This window comes from Nilaparvata lugens, chromosome 10 (assembly GCF_014356525.2).
Source record: "Nilaparvata lugens isolate BPH chromosome 10, ASM1435652v1, whole genome shotgun sequence".
In the NCBI taxonomy this organism is placed as follows: domain Eukaryota; kingdom Metazoa; phylum Arthropoda; class Insecta; order Hemiptera; family Delphacidae; genus Nilaparvata; species Nilaparvata lugens.
In genome coordinates this window covers 6222308-6244595 of record NC_052513.1, presented here as the reverse complement: position 1 = coordinate 6244595, position 22288 = coordinate 6222308, and the positions used below count along the sequence as shown (strand labels likewise).

General features: G+C 36.9%; 1 protein-coding gene across 1 annotated transcript; it reads right to left on the bottom strand.

The window, feature by feature from the left end:
* Nucleotides 1-1149: 1149 nt before the first annotated feature.
* On the bottom strand, nt 1150-20282 carry LOC120348889 (uncharacterized protein DDB_G0287625-like). Its single transcript, XM_039436603.1, has 8 exons — nt 20149-20282; nt 16754-18612; nt 15011-15162; nt 5761-5790; nt 3736-4280; nt 2501-2864; nt 1854-1961; nt 1150-1399 (listed from the first exon to the last, which is right to left on the bottom strand). The coding sequence occupies exons 2-8, from the start codon at nt 18605-18607 to the stop codon at nt 1150-1152; spliced, it is 3303 nt and encodes a 1100-aa protein (XP_039292537.1). The 5' UTR covers nt 18608-18612; nt 20149-20282.
* Between the last annotated feature and the right edge of the window lie 2006 nt (nt 20283-22288).

The window sequence follows — 22288 nt, the reverse complement described above, 5'->3', positions numbered from 1 at the left end:
TCCAAGATTTTTGAAAGAGTTGTACATGAACAACTCTCAAAATATTTAGAAATAAATAACATCCTGTTCAAAAATCAACATGGGTTTCGCAAAGGTCATGCAACTAAGGATGCTGTTTTTAATGTTGTAAATGATGTGCTGGAGAGTTTGGATCAGAAAAAACATGCAATGGGGATCTTCTGCGACCTCTCCAGAGCTTTTGACATGGTTAATCACCACCTGTTGCTTTGCAAATTGGAATATTATGGCCTGGATATCTCAGCTTTAAATTTCTTTAAAAGTTTTTTATTGAATAGGAAACAGAAAGTGAAGTTACATGATAACAATGGGATAAGCTATTTTTCAGAATGGAGAAATATACCCTGCGGTGTACCACAGGGATCTATTCTTGGCCCTTTGTTATTCATAATTTATGTGAATGACCTTCCAGACAATATCACGTCCAATGTCTTTCTTTTTGCGGATGATACCACAAGTATTGTGACTGGAACGTGGGAAGAAGTTGTCCAGAGGACTGAAGAGACTATTAATCAAATGAACATCTGGTTTCAGGCTAACGGTCTTTGTTTGAATATAAACAAAACCAAATTATTGGATTTCAAGTTGACTGAGACCAGTAAGTTGAGTGACACAATCAGCCAAAAGATGGATGAGATTGTTCATGATGAAGTCTGCTTTTTAGGAGTCAGAATCAGAAACTGTCTCAAGTGGAATGATCAAGTGGATCACATTCTGAACAAACTCTCAAGTGTCTGCTTCTCTTTGAAAGTACTGAAGAATATAGTTGGAACAAAAACACTATTGAATGTCTTCCATGGCTATTTAATGTCGATAATTCAATATAGCATAATGTTCTGGGGTAGTGGAAAAAATAATCTCAATTCTGTCTTCAAAAAGCAAAAAAAAGCCCTCAGAATTGTCGACAACTTGAAGCCTTATGAATCTTGTAAAAACTCTTTTAGAAGACTTAGCATTTTAACAGTTCCTGCACTGTACTTTCTCGAAATTGCAACTATGACGAAGAAAAACGAGAAGATATTAAGAGAGAGTCATATCCATCATAGTTACAATACTAGAAACCAGATAGTTCATCTTCAGTACCCGCAACACAGAACCGCAAGCTTAGAGAAAGGGCCACATTATAGCGGATTAAGAGCTTATAACTCTCTTCCTATTGAAATAAAATGTATTGAGTGCCCAAAAAGGTTTAAGAATGCAATAAAAGCTAAATTGATCGATGCATCGGTCTGTAGTATCTGGGTAGTCAGCCATCATTTTGCGGAGATATTCGATAATATTATGGAACACCGCTTTCCAAATGCGTTGCTCGATGTTCTTTTCTTGACAGAAATTCATCTTTGTCATCAACAACACTTTCTGCATTTCAAGAAGCTTGTATCTGCAAAAAAATATAATTATTTAATAAAGGTATAATTTTCAAGTATAATAATATTAAATATTCATATGGCTTTTATTGGTGGGTTCCTGACAGAAGTTTGACCTCCCTGAGTTTATAATGAAAATATAGGTCCGTCAATGGGCCTTACGACTATTATATATCAGTCGGGAACGACAGTTTAACGTGCCCATCCGATAAGAATAATTTGATTATACTCACTTGAAAATAACAATGTCATGAATAAAAAGTTTTTAAAAAAGGGTGCTTTGATTTTTCAATTTCAAGATAAATAAGAGTAGTTCTTATCAAAAAGTTAATAATTTGATTAATATGGACGGTTTCAAATTCTATCACTTCCAGGTCCATCATGATCTTCTATTCTATTACTTGTCTGATATTTCTCTTGAACAATACTGATTCAGTGGATGAAAATCTACTAAAAGAGTGATCTTACCTCCATTCCATGGTGTGGACAATGTGACCATTTGCTAGAATCATTTCAATTTCGAACTCGCATCTTCCTATATCCGAAAGTATCTGTTGGTCTTGCACATTTCGGCATCTAATAACACAACACAAGTGTGAATACAAGTATTATTACTTCTAAAAAAATATATTTTTACATAAGAGTCAGTCAAAAATTTCAATTCAAACCCCTTCAAACAAAAATTATCAAAATCAGTATTGCGTCCAAAAGCAAACACAGACTACGTTTTTCAATCAACTACACTTCAAAATCTTGGAACACAAGGAAAATCCCAAAATTTTGTGTTCTCCAACCAAAACTAATTTCATGAAATGCAATTTAAAAGTTCCAAGTAGAACTAATTTTACTCACATAAAATCAATTCATCAATTTCTGAAAGTGCAACCAGATACAAAGCCCATATGCACCATCTCAGTTTAAACTGGTGTAGATCAGCAGTTCGTTTAAACCCCGAATGAAACACATCATAATGAATGCAGCCATACCAAAATGTAAAATTGTAGATTAATGTTAAACGTAGATGTATTAAACATACATATTATTTTGTATTTAATCAACGTAGACGATTTAACAAAGATGACTAACTCGTGTGATAGAAAAGAGAAGATACTAACTTATCGACTTCGCCATGTGTTGCTGCATACTGGCCGGTGTCATAGGGTCCCGATGAGCTGATGGGAGGGGCCGCGCCCCTGAGGCCAGGCGACGAAGCAACAATGATGGGCTCGTTGGGGTTGTTTGGGTTGAACAGCTGTCTCTGCGCATGCGCGGCGATGGGTGGAGGGGGAAGCGGCTGCTTGAAGCACGTGTCGTCAGCTGCTGGTGGTGCTTCAGTCGGCTGCTGGCCTTGCTGCTGCTTGGAGGTGGCGGCGCGTGGTGAGCTGGTGTTCAGTGAGGCTGAGCTGGACGGAGGCAGCACCAGGATGCCCGGTGACTTCTGACTGGTGGGGGCGGGGTTACTAGTGGCTGCTGCTACACCTATAAACAAACAGTTCAACATTTGCTTTGATTCAATTCTTTTATGCAACGAATTGATGAACGTCAACAAACAATCGAGTTGATGAGGATCTTCAGTGGAAACGAAAATGAAGTGGAAATTACAGAAACAACCAGCTGAAGAGGACATTGTAAAGGAAGATCTCAACACATAAAAGGCAGTTTTCAATCAACTACAAGTTTTGAAAGATGAAAAAATTGATTACAACGTTGTTCAAGTCTGTTTTTCTTCTGATAACCAACTGAGCCCTGTTGCATGTAAAAATACAAGCTAAAATTTAGTAATTTTCTATTCTAATAACCAGCTAACTATCAATATTATTAGTTTGTATTTTAACATGCAACAGTCTCCTGGAGTTTAGTTATTTGGTATCCAGTATGGAGTCAGTTTTTGAGCTGATATACTATGGAGGTACTAATAAATTGGAGCATCTGATGGATTAGTTAGAGCTACTAGGGGAGTCCGGTCCCACATGGTGTCAAACTATCAATTCGATAACTGAAGAAAACTTTAATAATAACAACCAACCAAACTATATAATACCAGATCAGCATTCCTTCTAATTTTGTTCAGTTGACAACAGGATATTCAGTTGACAAGCTATTATTATTCAACAAGCTTGATGTCTAATTTTGATAGGTTCAACCATCAAAACGTTATTTTACACAAGAGCCCGATTTCCCCAAAACGGAAACTATTTTTGAGCGACAGTGGGTTCTAAGCCAAAAAAATATCATATTACAAAACCAATTTAGAATCTGCCTGATCCAACTGCCGCTTGAACATAGTTCTCGTTTTTGATGAAATCGGGCCTCGGATGATTAAATTATAATAGAATGGTATGTTACGCACCTGCTGCTTGTTCGAGAGTATCGCCAGGCCTGGGCTCAGGCGGTCTCAGCTCGTTACGCCAGTTGGTTTCCTCAGAGCCTTTGTTCGACCACAACTCACTGCTTCCTCTCCTATTCCTGCGATCACCCCTTCTCTCTCTACTGCCATTCCTGTACCTGCCCCTCCTATCCCTATCCTTCCCCTCTCTTCCTTCTCTGCCGCTTCCGCCTCCTCCTCCACTTCTGAACCACTCGGTGTTTCCACCGCCACCGCGGTGTTGCCAACGTTCCGCGCTGTTGTTACGGCTGCTGCCTCCGCCGCGGTGTTGCCAGCGTTCGGCACTGTTGTTACGACTGCCGCGGTGTTGCCAGCGTTCAGCACTGTTGTTACGACTGCCGCGGTGTTGCCAGCGTTCCGCGCTATTGTGTCGGCTGCTGCCGCTCGCGTTTCTGTCGTGACTGTTCGCTCGCCATGAGAGGTTCTCTTTCTCGCCTCTGCGCCACTGACAATGGTCCAGGCTCTCGTGACTGCCACCTCGATCACGTCTGCTGTCACGGCTCGGACTCCTAAACCACCCAAAACAATTTAAATCTAATTATTTCAATTTAATCTACCATTACAACAAAACAGCAACAATTTTATTTTTACAAACTACAATATTTATTCACCAAAATACATTACAAAATACACATAGAAGTAAAACACATCTGATTGTGATTGGTTTGAAGGTCTTCAAGGGTCGTTTAAAGGTCTACGCTGAAGTACTTCCTATCTCCCAATGTTAAATCCAAGCTACGTATCTGTCTCGTAACTTTCAATATTGGAAGAGATAAGTTGAGACTGAAGCTTCAATAAAAAGACTTCATAAATGTATTCTATTCTAAACGTATAAGTTTAATCTCGTTTTATCAGTTTACTACACATCATAACACAATAAAATCCTTTAATATTCAATTTTATATATCATCGTTAAAAGTTTCAACAAGAAAAATGAGTTTACTTGAAGGTTTTTTCACATGTTCTGAGTTGACCATCACTCGCAACTTCCTAAATAGGTAGTCCTGCTCACAACATACAAAAAATGATCATAAAAAATAGGGAAATGTTTATCTGATCATTCAAGGGCTACTGCTACATTTAAAATAAAAATTCGGATGAGATACCTGGCTCATCACTGTAATCATAAACTAATTCTATGATCCAATTTATGGGTATATCTCAGTTTCTGCATCCTAATAATTCAAATAATAAAAGTGTGGGCTTTTCAAATAAATTCAAAGTTACAACTTCTATTGATTAATTAAAATATTGAATGGAGTCTTCTTCAGTTATAAAGTGTACTTTTTCAATGTGTCTTGAAAACTCGAAGTAATTAAGATATTCTACCAGGTTAACAAAGGAAACTTTGAAATTATGCATTCAAAATCCCATTTACATCACGGGATTATTAATCATCACTTGACTAAACAATAAAATTTGATAAGCTATAATTTATTCAAGAAAATAAAATGAATATTTAAATTTGCACATTTGACTCTACGATTGGTTTGTATTGAAAGTCAATACTCACCCAGCCCAATTAAAAGACCTGCAAAGTAATTGTTCAATGAGTTGAACACCACACCACCACAATGAAAAGTGCTAGCTAATGTTTGAAACTAATTATTGTGGAAATATATTTAGATTAAGCGATCTAGAAAGCGTTTTTCACATACGAACCAAAAATGAAATTTTATATCGAGTTACTTGTTACAGATCCAAATGAAAATTCACAACTGAAAATCTATAAAAAACCAGAGCTGTGTCTAGAGAACAAATTTTATACGCAACAAATTTCAAAGTTGAATGATTAAATCGGAATCGCATACCTTACTAATAGAAATATAAAAGAGTATCTTGAATGATAAAGCTTCATTTCAATGAAGCACATATATCTTAGTGAAACTTCATTCACAAATACACAAGAATGCCACCTAATCCAATACAGCGAATATTCTATATTTAGCGTTTGAAATAATAATCAAGAAACGACTAGCTCTGTCTTACCTCTCAGTAGGCTCATTACGTCCTCCTTGCCTGCAAAAATGAAATAGAATAATAAGTCTATTGTTTTTACCAGTTCATAGCATTCATTTTGCATTGCTAAAACCAAGTTATCTATACTTATAACATTATTATCTCACTGACTCACTGATCACGATTTCTGGAAAACTATTGGATGGATTGCAACAAAACTTAGAATATAGCTTCCTTATACGTCTTATTTATCTCTTTCCTGTATAGGGCTACTTGTAATATAAATATAAAGAAAATAATTAAAAATCTCAGTACCCTTTTTTAAAAAATATATTATCACGACATGTTTCGGTCAATTATGCCATTTTCAAGTGATATGAATTACTTCACTATGAAAGCTCAAGAACATGAAATAAATTTTCTTGATTTAACGATTAATATGAAAGATAACAAACATGATTTTAGCATTTATAGAAAACCCACACATACAGATTGTATTATTCCTAGAGATTCAAATCATCCTTGGCAACAAAAAATTTCAACTTTCAATGCAATGATATATAGGCTAATAAATATTCCCATGTCAAATTATAATTATAGAAAAGAGAAGAAAATAATAAAATATATGGCAATAACAAATGGATATAATACCAAAACTATTGATAGAATGATTCACAAACAAAAAGGAAAATTAATACAGAATAGAACTCAAAATAATCAAGGAAATGTAGGAAATAAAGAATATATTTGTGTTCCATATAACACAAAATTTAATAAAGCTATAAGAAAAACCTTTACAAAAAATAAATTCATTCTAGGTTATAGGACAACAAATAATGCATTCGAACTGATAAAAAAGAAATCAAATTTAAATGTACAGCAAGATAAGTTTAAAAAATCTGGAATCTATGAACTTAAATGTAGTGATTGCGACAAATTCTATATCGGGCAAACAGGTAGAAATTTCCATATCAGGTTTCGAGAACATATCCAAGCACTAAAATCTAAAAATTATACACAAAAATCGGCATTTGCTGAACACTTGATAGATTCAGGCCATAATTTTACAGATATAAATTCCAATATGAAAATACTTAATTATGGTAATTAAAGTCAAAAACTGAATGTCAAAGAAGAATTTCATATTTATAAAGCAGCAAAATTAAACAGAGATAAAATAATAAACTTGATCCAATTAGACACCAATAACCCCATTTTTGATAGAATCATGCGAATTTAAACCCAAAATTTACAGTCCTAGTTCATAAAAACATATGAATACACTAACATATGATCAAAATAAGAGTCTTCCATTAGTATTTATTTATTTAATTCATATCACTTGAAAATGGCATAATTGACCGAAACATGTCGTGATAATATATTTTTTAAAAAAGGGTACTGAGATTTTTAATTATTTTCTTCCTTATACGTCCTAGGTGCTCACTAAGAAATCTTTTGGCGATATTCAACTCTAAGGGTGGTTTTTAAGGGTTCAAAGTTCGTCTTTTAGCATGTATATTCTTCCTCTCCCAATTTCTTAATTATAATAGAAATGTCCATATCATATGTTACTATAGAACTATAATCTAGAGAGAGAACCTATTCGAAACAGTAGTTGATAACTGGTGACCAATTAATAATTTTGTCAGGTTGGCATTAAGTTGAGATTATTTCATTAGGTTGGCACCAAGTTGAAGAATCAATTAAAATGCATTTATCGAGAACAAATTGATTGGGCACTGCTTCTTCAATCGCTATTCCTGGGAGTATAGATAATTTATATTTTTCATAAAACAAACTTTTATGACGGGAGTGGCTTCTATCAATTGATCCTATTCTATCAAGACTAATTTTGTTTGTATATCCGACAGATCGCGAAAACTGCTTGAAGGGGTATTTTTAAAACTTCAGAAGTGTCCGTTGTGGAATCTGTAAAGAATGAGGAAATTTGGCCAACATTTAACTTGGGCGAAAGAAAGGGGTTATTTATTAAAACGGCCAAATAGCTGTTGTTGCTTTTCCTAATGTGAGAATATCTTGCATAGAAGTAAGGCGCTTTTCTCAGGAATCAATTATTCCCAAACATTGATTGTTTTACCAAAGAAATTATAAGGTAGCTTTCGATAAAAATATTGGAAAATATGTATAACAGTTCGTTGACTGTCAGTATTCCTCATTAATAGCATCAATGCTCCCCTTTCAAACAATGCTGACACATTGATGTGAATCTTACTATAATCTGGTTACTTTAGATCAGATGAAGGAAATAATTGAAATTGAAATTCAAATTATCTTTATTCTTCTTCTTAGGAAACTAACAATACAGAATATACACATACAAAACTTGAAGAAGGTTCCTCACATGGGCAAAGCCTGTGTGCGAGGAACGAGAATAGAGAATGGGGTTGTTGAATAATGTTGATGATCGCTACTCTTTCAATTTCAATCATGTTTGACATTTCTGCTTTTGATGCCAGCTGTAATTATTATGTGAAATAAGCTCTTATGGAATGAAATCATAATCATTGAAGTCAATAATTATACTAAGAAAGCAATTTGTTTGAATATGTGTGTTTATGGATATATGTAAGCTAAATAATGCGTTCTATGTTGGACGGATTTAGAAAATGGCTCTAACGATTTTGATTAAATCAGGAATATATTGTGCTTGCAACAAAAAACATTATTTTGGAACAGGTCTCAACTCTGGAAAATTCGTTCAACTACCAAGAGAAAGGATTATTGGTCCCTCAAGTAGCAGCTGATCAGAAAAAAGTTTTCTATAGTCTGTTGAAAACGTAAGAAAGTGTGAGCAAATGAAAAACATTATAATAGCTGTAGCTGGGTTACCAAATTTGGCGACCTTATTTTAAAACATTGCAGTATTCATGGAACATCTGGGAGAATAGGTTCAGAAAGTGACCGGATGATAGCAAAAGAAATTTAAAATCGATCTCTCCAAATATATGGTAGTTGAATGTAATGTTCATTGTGAGGTGATAGAAATGCGACTAATTTCTTCAGCTTCTGTTATATTGGTTCCTCTGTTGCTCTATGTTTGTACGCAGCCATGGCCTTGAAAGAGACAGTTGCATTGTCTGTTAATTCATAATCCAGACTAAATACCACGAGAACCAATCAGAGAAGCCTTCCATTTAAAAAACCCTGCTCTGATTAATTCTCATGAAATTTAATCCTGATTGAAATTGAACATGCTTTTGTGCTACTGGGCCTGATATTTTCATGTTTCAAAATCAGCTAAAAACTAAATCGAAAAAACATAATATTCCATCAGCTGCTCCTATTTCCTTTCATGATGTTATTACGACACAAGACAAACCTATTGATATTGATAGATAAGAAGTAAATTCTAAAGTTGTCAATTTAGATAAAAATTAAATTGAGTTGCATGTTAGTTTACATCCAAATTTTCATCCCTAAGCTTTTGGTTTCAGGCTAAGATCAAAGGAAGAAATCATATAATGGTAGTCAATAATCAAAGCTTAAATAAACTCTATTCAGATTTATGCAAATTCACATTAAAATGATCCCACTTTATTATTTACTAGTAGGTAACCCGTGCTTCGCAAGGGTCTATTTCAAACTGCAAAATGAAAACTTGACGTAATAAAAAATAGAAATTTGAAAATAGGCCTATAACCATCCTCGGTTAATGAAGAATCTATATGCAAAATTTCAAATTAATCAGTTGAGTATATTTTAGACGTGATGATGCGTCAAACATAATTCCCTATTCCTTACGTGTATAAGCCAGTTCTTTCCTTTATTATAGTATAGAAAACTAAAGAATACATAATACTTGGAAACCTCACAGAATCATATTGATTTTTCCAATACATCAATAATAGAAATTTTCTCCGGGGCAACTTGATAGTTTTATTAACCCTGCCAATACTCTAAGCCTAGGGCATTGTTCCTGGGTGGAAAGCATATCTAAATATCATATTTAAATAGTCCGGAAGTCTTCAGTTACTCACACAGTGGCCATTTTGTTTTTTTCACTTTTTTTCTGAATAATGGTTAAACATGCGAAATTGAAACTTTGCACGATCATTTATAACTAGACGAAGCTAGAAAAAAAATTATGATATTATTTTTCAAATTCATAAAACAAAAATGGCGGCCATTTAAAATGTTGTTTCTTAAATAACTCAGAAACCGTTGGCTTTACAAAAACTTCACAAGAATACATTTTTTTAGTAAATTCAATTGCCTATCGATTGGTACCAGATCTTTCAAGATTGGATCAATATTAACTGAGTACCCCCTGTGGGCTGGGGGAGCTTTGAGTCGAGCATAGGACTCAAGAATCTGTTGAAGCCAGAATTTGCCCACATATCCCTGCTTGTCGTAGGAGGCGACTAAAAGGGGCCCCTTTCCAAAGCCCTTCATCCAAAACCCTTCTTCTCCTTCTTAGTATGCTTTGGAACTGTTAAATTCTAGAATGGCAATTTTTCCATTGACTTAGCTGTGTGCCATTCATTCTTAACTTTTCCATCTGTCGGCCTTCCTTGGCCATTCACTCTCCTTTCTTTCTTTCTTCGTTTCCCTCTTTCTTGTTTCAGGCCAAACCAAGGTGTTATGTTGACCGTGCTGATGGGTGGATGGTACCAGGCCTTCTATACATGGTGCCACTATCGGTGCCTGCAGGATACCAGGCGCCCTCCTGCAATACATAGCCTTGCCTGGACATGCAGGGCTCTGTCTGGGTCAACTGTACTTCCCTAGCTGCTCGTGGGAACCACATGGACAAAGAAAAAACTACAAAACCAAAACCAAACCCAAACCCTGAGGCAACTCTGGAAGTTGCCTCGACCTCAAACCCATCGGGATCTGCCCCATAAGGGCAGATTCCTCAATCCGAAATGGTTGCTTCAGGTAAACAGGAGGTACTGTTGTATTCTTACTTAGAGGCTAACCTTGAGAAGGCTTCTACTGATCATGATATGGAAGAGGTAAGCTCTATCACACCATCCCAATTGGAGGAGGAGGATGAGCTCCTCAAAAGTCCAGAAAAGCAAGAACCCCCAGGATGCAATACAGCAGCTGAGCAGTTTGTGGGTGAAGAGATCAAATCTCACCAGTGCTCAAAGAAGGGCGGCCATTCAGGCTAAACTTCATGAGAGGGGCAAGGCTTTTGACCCTGCAAAGTTTCGTAGGGCCAAAGAGAAAAAAACCCAAGAGACCAGAGCGGGGAGAAACTCCAACGTCCAACGTCCAACGTTCATGACGTTCCAACGTACACAAAACCGGATTGAGGTTATTGAAATTACATTCTGCTCAGAAGGACTCCTAAGGGTCATTGACAACTGGCATGTAAGTCATGAGGCCTCTCTGTTTGATCACAGGTATGTCTGTTTCGACATGCAAAGCAAGGGCAGCTGTTCCTGCTATCGGAATCCAAGGAAAACAGATTGGTCACTCTATAAGTCTGACCTTCTGTCTCAACTTGGGTCATTGGGCAGGAGGGTTACCTGCTTTGCAGACATTGATGAGATTTCTTCTGACCTTCAGAATGCAATCATGAGCTGTTTTCAGGACAGTTGCCCATTTCGGCAGGGAAAGAGTCAGACAAATACTTACCAAGTGGTGGACTGCTACTAACCTTGACCACAAAAGGGTGGCTATAAGGAAGCTTCATAACCATTGCAAATGGAGCCGTATTTGGGAGCCATACCACAGGGCACTCACAGAATACAGCCTTGCAATCGAGAAAGCTGAAGAAAACTCTTGGAGACAATTTACACAAGAGGTAAACAGTCTCAGTGCAGGAGCGAGACTGCAGCGTGTTTTAGCTTCAAGCCTAATTGGCCTCTAGGGAACTCTTAGGTCACCAGGGGGACAATATACCACTGGAATTGATGGAAGTCTCAAACTTCTTCTTGAGACTCACTTTCCAGATTGTATCTTTGAGAGTGATTGCTCAGGCATGTCTGGTAACAGCGAAATGAGCTCATGGCCAAGAGCTGATCCTGGAAGCTGGACTTTAGCCAGGCGAATCGTCACCCTCTCCAAAGTTAAATGGGCCATATCCAAGTTTGTCCCCTTCAAATCTCCTGGGGGGGACAGTATAATACCAGCTATGCTGCAGCAAGGACCAGAAGCTCTACTAGTTCTCTTGTGTGAACTTTTTAGAGCAAGTCTAGCCTATGGGTACATCCCTCAAGCCTGGTGCCTCAGTAGAGTGGTCTTCATTCCAAAGAGTGGAAGAGCAGACTACTCAACTGCAAAATCATTTCGTCCCATCAATCTCACATCGTTTCTCTTGAAGACGCTGGAAAGACTGGTGGAAAGACATCTAAGGAAGGGAGTGCTTTCAGACACTCCCCTCCACAGGAATCAGCATGCTTATCAGCCTGGCAAGTCCTGTGAAACAGCCCTGCATCAGATTGTGAGCAGGGTGGAGGACAGCCTTGCTGCCAGGGAAATTGCTCTGTGTGCCTTCATGGACATTGAGGGCGCATTTGACAATGTCACTTACAAGGCCATGGTCCGGGTGGTGCGGGGGCGTGGTCTTGAGCCTGCCATATGTAGGTGGGTTGAGGCCATGCACTGCTCCAGGCGGATCATGACTGATCTTCAAGGTGAGTCAATGGTGATTGCGACAGCGAGGGCTTGTCCGCAGGGAGGTGTGCTCTCACCTCTTCTGTGGAACCTTGTGGTCGATGGTCTTCTTAATGAACTTACAAGTAAAGGTGTATTTGTACAGGGCTATGCTGATGACATAATCCTCATGGTACAGGGAAAGTTCACCAACATTGTTGCTGACGTCATGAACGTCAACCTCAACATTGTTAATGACTGGTGTCTTGGAGAGGGACCAAGTATAAATCCCTCGAAGACTGCAGTCATTCCATTTACAAGGAAAAAGAACCTGGAGGCTCTCTCCAGGTTGAAACTTGGATTTACACGGCTTGAAGTATCAAGTACAGTCAAATATCTAGGGCTGACCATTGACACAAGCTGACTTGGAACAATCATTTAAACAATACACTGCATAAAGCTAAATGGGCGCTTATGACGACCAGAAGATTTGCAGGCACCATGTGGGGGATAAAGCCTCACATAGCTCTGTGGCTGTACAAGGCAGTAATAAGGCCTCAGGTAACTTATGGATCACTAGTCGGGTGGACAAAGGTTAACCAGGTTACAGCCACAGCAAAACTCACAAGTCTACAAAGGATGCAAACACTTCTAGTCACTGCAGCTTTCAGGAGCAGCCCATCAGCAGCTCTTGGCTTACTGCCATTGAACATTTTTATTATGGCAGAGGCACAGAAATCAGCCTATCGACTGAAAGTTGCAGGCCAATGGAGAGAAGGCCTGTTTGGAACAGGCCACTGCACAATCGCCGAAGCTGTTGCTCACAGCCCTGTGCTTGAGATGATGTCAGATGTCATGAGCACGGAGTTGGTTTTTACTAATCCTTTCTCTGTTAAATTCTGCTCTAGAGAGGAGTGGAAGTCTGAGGAAGGGCCCTATCCCAAAAGAGGCAACCTTGTCTGGTACACAGACGGTTCTCTCATTGAAGGGAAATCTGGCTATGAGGTGTACAGTGATTCACCTAGAACACAAGTCTATGCAAGTCTGGGACAACACTGCACCATCTTTCTGGCAGAGATTTGGGGCATCATGGCTTGTGCCAACATAGGCATTGCCAGGCGCTTTCGCAATAAGCATAAAGTAATCCTGTCAGACTGTCAGGCAGCCCTCAAGGCTCTTGACTCCAATGAAATCAAGTCCAAATTGTTGTGTGAGTGCCACAAAACGCCCAGCAGGCTTGCAACGCTCAACTCTGTGCCATCTTGGTTGGGTACCTGGCCATGTAGGCATTGGAGGTAATGAGCATGCAGATGAGTTTGCTAAGCGGGGTTCTAGTATGCAATTTCTTGGCCCAGAGCCGGGCTGTGGCATAAGTAAAACAACTGCCTTCCACACAATAAGTAAATGGTCCAGGGACTTACCACCACCAGCAATGGCAGGGTCACCCTGGTCAAGCACTTGGCAAAAGGCTGCTGGCAGATGCAAGCCCTCGCTTCACCAGCTGGCTGGTGAGTCTGGGTAGAGATCAGGTCAAGTAGGTGATTGCCCTGATAACTGTACATGGCCACTTCAGGAAACATTTACACACAATTGGACTCAGAAATGAAAGCCAGATGTGTAGGCTTTGTAATCAGTCTGAAGAGACTGCTAAGCATATCATACTGGATTGCAAAAGTCTTGGAGCTAGAAGAAGGGCTCTGTTTGGCTGTAAGCAACCAGGTGAGGAATGGGATGTTGGTATAGAGAAGAAACTCCTGAACCTTGTAAAGGACACGGGAGTTGGTTTGCCTAACATACTTTTGGGACACACATAAACTGAGATATGGCAGCTTAAGTGGTTGGTGACCAACCTTTAGAGGGTTATGCAACATTATTTTATTGTTTAAGATGACCTAAAATCGCTTAAAATCAATATACAATGCAAATAGAGATTGTTGCATCATTGAGACGACTCTATCAGCATGCCTTGGTTTGCACTGCAACAATCTTTCAGTGGTCACCTATCACTAAGGCTGCCATATCTCAGTTAATATTGGCCAAATCTTTAAAAAATTTGGTACCAGTCGATAGGCAATTAAATTTACTAAAAAAGTTATTTTTGTGAAGTTTTTGTAAAATCAACAGTTTTTGAGTTATTCAAGAAACAAAATTTTGAATGGCCCCCATTTTGTGAATTTGAAAAATTATCCCAATTTTTTTCTAGCTTTGTCGATCGAGTTGTTATAAATTATCGTTCAAAGTTTCAATTTCGTATGTTTAACCATTATTCAGAAAAAAATAATAAGTGAAAAAAGCAAAATGGCCGCTGTGTGAGTAACTTAACAATTTAAATATGATATGTAGATATGTTTTCTACCCAGGAACAATGCCCTAGAGTATTGGTAGGCAGTTCGTAAACACCCTGTATATAATCACTATGATTATCTTCTATCTTGAAGATTATTTTCAATTTGAAATCAAAGAGTGCTTTCGCATTGAGCGAAAAATGGAGAAAGAATAAGCACATCTATAAAAATAGAATGAATCTTATAGAAATAGGTCATTTGTTTTAGACTTCCTTATTTGTTAACTAACAAGTATTATAATTCGAAATAGAATTTTGATTCCAATTCAACTCTTGCCAAAAAATAATATTACAATCCAACAACACAAGCTCTCTCTAAACTTAATTTTGTTTTCTAATCAAACAAGGAGAATTTTTGAGAAAAATTACCTCTTTTTTCGTCTGGGTTCACGCTTCTTTCGCATGCTTCCCTGGTCTTTCGGCCTGGGCGAAGTCTCATGTAGGCTTGTCGCTGATGTCGATCGTGAAAGATCGCTTCTAGCTTGAAGTCTTTCGGTTCTTTCAATCTCTTCTACCCAATCCTAGATTGCATTAAAAAAGGAAATTGATCAGACATACATTTTGTAATAAGTGCTATTCTTAGACAATTGCATACACTGTTATCTTACAATTTATATAGTCTAGTGTATATTGATAACGATATCGTTACATGGGTTTTATGTGCTTCTTTGACTGATAAGAGGAACCGGTTACACTATAAAAGTAGTTGAAGAAAAATCGAGCTAGATTAAATTAGACTATTCAGAGAAATCCGAGCCAACACAACTCAATCCAATTTGTACTGCTCTAGCTCAGTTTAAGTTTGATAAAATTATGATTGTGAGTTTAACAAATTAATGACAGGAGATACAAATGTGTAAATTAACCAATTTTCATGCGGGTTGCACCTAAACAAATTCTTATTTGAAATATATTTATTTCAATTAGGACAGAAGCAAAAAAACTCAAAATTAATTTGGGGATATTTACCAAGAGTTTATCTAGACTAGCTTACTGGTCATGTAATTAAAGTCTACATTTTGTTTACACAGTTACCATTTAGTTATTTATTTATTCAATGATCACACAACACAAATCATTTAAATGATTGGAAAAGGACCAAAAGGCACAGCCCAAACCTGTTCCTTCTTCAAATTTTGATTTATACACAAGTCCAAATATGAAAATATATATTTGAAGCTGAAAAATGTTAAATTCTCCTTTATAAATTACTAGAATGTATTAATTTGAAGTTTTAAAACTCAATGAAATCAGAATTAAATATTCTGTTTTATCTGATTTCATCTTAGAGGCAAATAATAACTGAAACTGATAAAAATAAAGGCAAAGAAAAGTAATTAGTTTCTTCAATAAGCAAACAACAATTACTAAGTAAATGACATACTATTATCAAAGAAAACTGTGACTTGATGGTGATGAATAGTGACTCAAGTTATGACTCAATACGATAACGCTCAAATGATCAAGTGGAAGAGCGTTATTCTGTTTGCACAATTACACTAACAGCTTTATTCCTGACCATGAATAATCAATACTACTCAACTAATAAATTGTATTGAATCATGAGTTGTAATGCACTGTAATAGAAGTTATAAGACGCAATTATATCAATCAAGTTTCAAGATACACCATTACTGTATTAATAATTGAATAATAGATTAAAAGACTCAGTTTAGTTTGTTAATTAAGAGTATTACAGATTTTGTATTGTAATTTATGATTACACATGATCCCTCTATAGTTTTTTATATTAAATAATAATGTCTCAAACTTATTTAATTGTTGAGAACATCATGTTAAAATTATTCACCTTCCAAGATTATAAAAATGTATTATATCTATCAATCATTACAATAGTATGTTGGTACTTTACAATGCTGAATACTGTCTAATCTCTAATTCAGTTCATTAAAAATAATATATTGTGTTTCACTTCATGATTTATGATCAATGTTTAAAGGATGAAAATGTACTGCTTTCTTTGTCATTGCATTTGAAAGTATGGTAAATTCAAGTTTTGCTTTTAAGAGGAATTTTGTGGTAAGTAAAATAATGTTCAATTACTCAGTTTTGGTTCTATGATTAAGTTTCAAGTATTGACTGATTACTTACCAGTGAATTTGAGGCCGGAACCTTGGCGGCATCATCATTATTAGACTGAGGAGATTCGGGGAGCCGGTCGGTGGGTGCTGACTGATTGTTGCCTGCTGAAACTTTGGGCTCCTCCACTTTGCGAACATCATTGTCGACTTTGTGGCTAGTAATCGCTGGCTGAGATGTCGATTGCACCTGCAGTTGTCGGTTGGCTGCTGGCTGTGGATTGTAGTTGTAGCTTTCGGTCTGGTGGGGGAGGGTTGGAGGTGGTACAGATGTGGGGTGATGGGGAGGGTGTTCTTTTTTCGAGTCATCGACTGCTGGATTGTGATGGTTGTTGTTGTTGTTGTAGTGTCGAGATGGGTAGTTGTCCTGGAGCGACGACATGTTGTAGCGGTGATCGTCTGCGTAGATAAGGCGGTCGGGGGTGAGGGAGCGGGTGTTGCGCATGTCAGGGCGGGGCGGCAGACCTCCGCGACCACGACCGCGTGGCAGGGGCATCTGGTTGTGCCAGGTGGGCCCCAGCTGGTGGGCATGCGGCGCGAACAGAGGCATGGGTCCGCGGTACATGGCGGCGTGTGGGTGATGCAGCGGTGGGTGGTGGGTGGGTGGGGGAGGGGGTGGCACAGTGTGGGTGGGTGCAGGATACGAGTACATAGCCGCCGCTGAACTACTCGCCTGTATTACCATCGATGACCCGTCCCAATCATCGGCGCCTATTTGCTTCATCTCCATCTGCTTCTTCTTCTGGAACCGAGGCGGAATCTCCGTGTTACTATGATGATTAGTTTTATGATTTTTACCACCCATGTGTCTTCTATTGTCCCTTGGCTTTGCCTTATCACCGCCACCATAACCAGTCCAGCCGGAATCATTGTGTTCCATGCTATGAGTATCTCTGGTCGATCTGTTGGTGTTATCATAGGGCTGCTGCTGATGTCCGTAATGATGACTGGCACTCATCACTCGAGGCTCGGACGCGTGTCTCATACTCCTGTCCGTGTTTATATTGTTGTTGGCATGCTCAAAGTTCGAATTGCTCGACTCATAGGTATGACTATTATCGGAGGCGACACTCTCTTGCCCGCGGGAGGAGGGCTGCGATGTTTTCTCGGGTTGATGCTCCTGGAAGCCATTCATTTGCCGGTTGGCATCGTTCCTCATACCTCCGCCACCACCTCCCCTACGTTTCTCCCTCTTTCTTCTATCATTCCTGACTTTCTTTGACCTATCCGAAGTATTCCGACCACTGGCCAAAGATTGCGAATTGGAATTCTCATCATCGGAAACTGTGCCGCCCCTATTTCTGTCCTTCCCTTTCACACTTTGATTCCGATCCACCGAGTTGGTGGTATCTGATTGAACCCTGTTGTTACCCTCTTTGAAACTATTATTCACTCTATTATTGTTCCTAACAGACTTATCGTGTACATTGTCTGAGTCAAGATTCTGTTGACTTTGCGAATGCTTGGCAACGTACAACTTTGATTCTGGTTTTCTGTTTCGATTTTTCTTGAGTGTGTCTTCGCCGGCTGAATGTGGGGATTCCACGTTGTTGCGCCGGCCTTCCTGCACTTTTATCAATGCGTTCACAATATTGCTCACTTCCAAGTGGTTTTTCGATGAGGGTCCACCCCCTCCTCCTCCTCCACCACCGGGTCCTCTTGGTTTGTCTCTTTCTCCTCCTCTGCCGCTGCCTTCAAACTTCCTCTGTTCTTTCTGTGGCAAAATGGTGTCAGGCACTTCATCGTCTCCTCGCCCCGTCTTCCGAGGCGGCAAAGGACCACTTCCCGGCCTGTAGATCTCCACCGGTGGCTTGCCTCTTTTTGCTGCTGCTTTTAAAGCATCATCGTCTATTTTGTAATTTGACATTGTTTCTGAAATAGTAAAAAAAACGGTGATGTATAATTAAATTTCGGCAATTTCAAAACATGAATTCTGTTACATTACAGCAGAATAGAAAATAGACACATAGAGGAAAACCCTGTTGAAAAAACAATAAAACATCATTAGACCATATCTAATTTGTAGAATATGATATAACAAAGGTAAGAGAAAGTTATTGGAGGTCCAATTCCTAAGCGATAACTATGAGAATCTAGCCATGCATAGCCATAGTCGTTCAGTCGCTAGCGGCTGTGTATTATGAGCGGTTGTGCACATGTATATAATGATGGCTGTAGCCACTCACTCGCAGACAAGTGCAGCCGCTAGCGACTGAGCCGCGAGTCTAGAATCGTTGCTTAGGAATTGATTCTTAATATGGTTGAAATAGCAGAGACCTTATGAAAACCAAACTTTTTTACATGACTGAACCCATGGCTTAATTAATATGAACCATAACCATTGTCCTTCATTTTACTAATGTAATATTGATATAAAATACCAGTCATTGGTAAATTTAAATAATGATTTTCACTTGGTTACACAAAATCCTGTTAAACTTTAAACATTATTAAGTGCCTTACAAGCCAATCAGAGGAGCGTTCTTTTACCAATTAAAAAATTCTTCTGACGGGTTTTCGTGACATTCAATCATGAATAACACTTAACAATCTTTTGTGCAACTGGGTCTTTGTAATTTCACAAGGAATGGTTATATCACTTGTTAATAACAATTGAATTTTTAAAATGACAATCAAAAAAGACTCTTGGCTATAATTTTTATAGTTTTGAAGCACTTGCGGCTAGGTGCTCTAGCCTCAGGTTAATCAGATTTAAAGGTTGAAATGGGAATTGAATTAGTGACCAAACTTATTTGGAATAAAATGAGAAATAAAAAATAGTTCTAAAAGAAAAAATCAAAAGGTTATTTTGGGAATAGCCTAAATCCCTAAGTACAGTACGATTATTGATCAATTAACCTTTAAAATGACGCGCAGAAATTATCATGACAAAACAAATTGGATAGTTCAAAAAAAGGTTTTCAATTTAATCATAAATGTAGTATGGGAATTTAAAATGGAAAAATATTCAAATTCAAATAAAACAATTTTGATAATTTCAACATACAACGCAATAAAAATAGATTCAAAGACAAAGGAACAAAAGAAAATCATTTTTGCATTAACGTTTTGAAAAAATACAAATGTAAATATTTATATATTGATAGAATTGCAAATCAATCAAGTGTTTTTTTCCAATTAAAATATATTTTTGATAAAAAATATAAATAAACATTATAACCTAGAAAAACGGTAAACATGCTTTTATGTTTATTGTAACGATATTATGTCGTAATTTTTCATAACCTTTTCTACATTTGATAATTCATAATTTCATTATGACATCCTTTCGTAAAATAAAGCCACAATCTGAACAAAGACATTCAATTTTAGAATATTGAATTAAAAATCCACCTAAAAATAAATTATTGTTTTATTTGTACAACTAGATACTAATCAGATCATTACATCAATAATAGCTCCCAAGTATGAAATCCAAATAGCTTGAAGTTTTAAACATTCCAGCATATCAGTCGTTGAAATCAAATTAGAATTAGACAGTTATCCAAACAATATAAAAAGCCGAAACCAATGAATCAAATAATGTAAATGCGCTTACCATTAGAAATTATACAACCTTCTCAAACGTCCTTCATCAAAATCCGCCATTATGCGCCAAACGTAATACACAAACACAAAACTTCAAACAATACCAACATAAAAAAAATTGTGAGAAAAATACATTGATTTTTAGATACCGTGATGAATTATTTCTAAGACTTTGATTCATTTGAATAACACCATATTAATTCTCAATACAAAAATAATTCAGTCTCTCTAAAACACTATAAAAAACTTATAATTATGACAAGTTATCGAAAATTGGAAGAGTGGCATCACTTTTGTCGCAATATTTTTGAATAGAAATTTTTTTCAGAAATCAAACCACATTTTTATTGTGACACGATTAGAATAATAACTCATTTTCTTTTGCTCTAAAAACGACATGTTAAAAATTATTGATCATGTAATATCAGTAGCATTCTTAAAATCAATTTAAAACTTCTTATTTGAATAATTCAACAGCTATAGTTGGCAAGGTTTTCCTGAAACCTGATGTTCATGAATCCTGTAGGCCTATACTGTGGACTGAATTTCAAGAAACTTTGCCTTTTTAATTATTTTCAAAATCTATGGGATTTTTAGAGAGATGAAAATAATAGAATATAGGTTCTTGAATTAACTTCTGAAAGGGATAAGTTAGTCTATAAGAGAAAACAAATCTTATAGAATGCCTATATTGGGAGTGTCCTATCCCCACGGTCCAAGAATAATTGCCGGGGATATAATTAATATTGTTGTAAGTCTACCAATTTCCCTCGGGTTTTGCATACAGTATTCTGTCAGTTTTTTATCATATAGACATACTATACCATGTATACCGTGATAAAAGAAAATTACACATTTTTAGATATCTCAACCACTCACTGTTGTGTAAAACCAAGAAACATGATGGTCCAGTAATCTCCTAGGAAAGCTGTTGAATAGATAATAGCTTGCATCGATTTTTTAGATAAAAACAACTACCGCGTATGTATATAGGCATAAACTGAGATTTCAAGAGGTGTACAATGTATAAAATATTTGGAAAAATTCAAACCACATATTACATCACTTTAATTAATATTAAATTATTAGAGTTGATTATTATTACAGTTTATTATAATTCGGAATAAAGGACCTCGAAAACCTTTATTTTACAGATTATTCTTCAAGTTTTAATGTGTGAAAAGGTTAGGGATGTAACTTTACATACGGTAGCCAACTTAAATGTTCATAGAAATTAAAACTTATTTCTCACATGCTTCGACTTATAATGCCATTTTCAAGTATATCTACTACCGGTAAACTGGGGCGAATTTGTCCCAATTTTGGGGAGTTTGAAATCAATACCTAAGTTGAAACAAATTTCTTGCAATATTTTTATTGTATTCTGCAATGTTTGAAAATTATTTTTCTTTCTAAAATGTTAGTATTTTTCTCAACTTTAACAAAGATATTGTAAAAATAAGAGATAATGTCAACCAGTGGTTGGGGTGCCTTTGTCTCACTTTGAAAAAAATATGGAAAAAGTTCATTTTCAAGAGTTAGACAAAGTGAAACCAACTGTTAACCTTTAAAATGAATAATGTCATTGAAAACAAATGAAAACCACTTCAAATAATTACAAATTGTTTATTGAAAATATTTTAGTTTCTGCTGCCTAAAACTCTTTTGTAGCGTCGAGACATGTTGGCTCCAGCTGCAGAATCAACAAAAAATTAGTATTGAGAACGTATTCATTTTAAGCAAGGTAAATATTGTGTTATATTAGGTAGAATACATGATATTTCTCATATTTTTAATTTTATTTGCACCATATCCTGCATAATATCACAATTATTTTTATGTTGGCACAAAGTCACCCCAAGTTTAACCTAAAAATGACCTTGTATTTAACTATAGTAACAGAACCCTAACCAGTTCAACTATGGATATACCAATTGAAATAATATTATAATGAAAAGGCATATCGCCGATATCATACGTCTTTTAGAAATAAGTTTTC

Coding starts and splice junctions, on each gene's coding strand:
- LOC120348889 (XM_039436603.1), bottom strand. CDS start 18,607: ATGTCAAATTACAAAATAGACGATGATGCTTTAAAAGCAGCAGCAAAA. Junction 15,163..16,753: donor TTCCGGCCTCAAATTCACTG/GTAAGTAATCAG, acceptor AATGCAATCTAG/GATTGGGTAGAAGAGATTGA. Junction 1,400..1,853: donor GTCCACACCATGGAATGGAG/GTAAGATCACTC, acceptor ATTTTTTTGCAG/ATACAAGCTTCTTGAAATGC.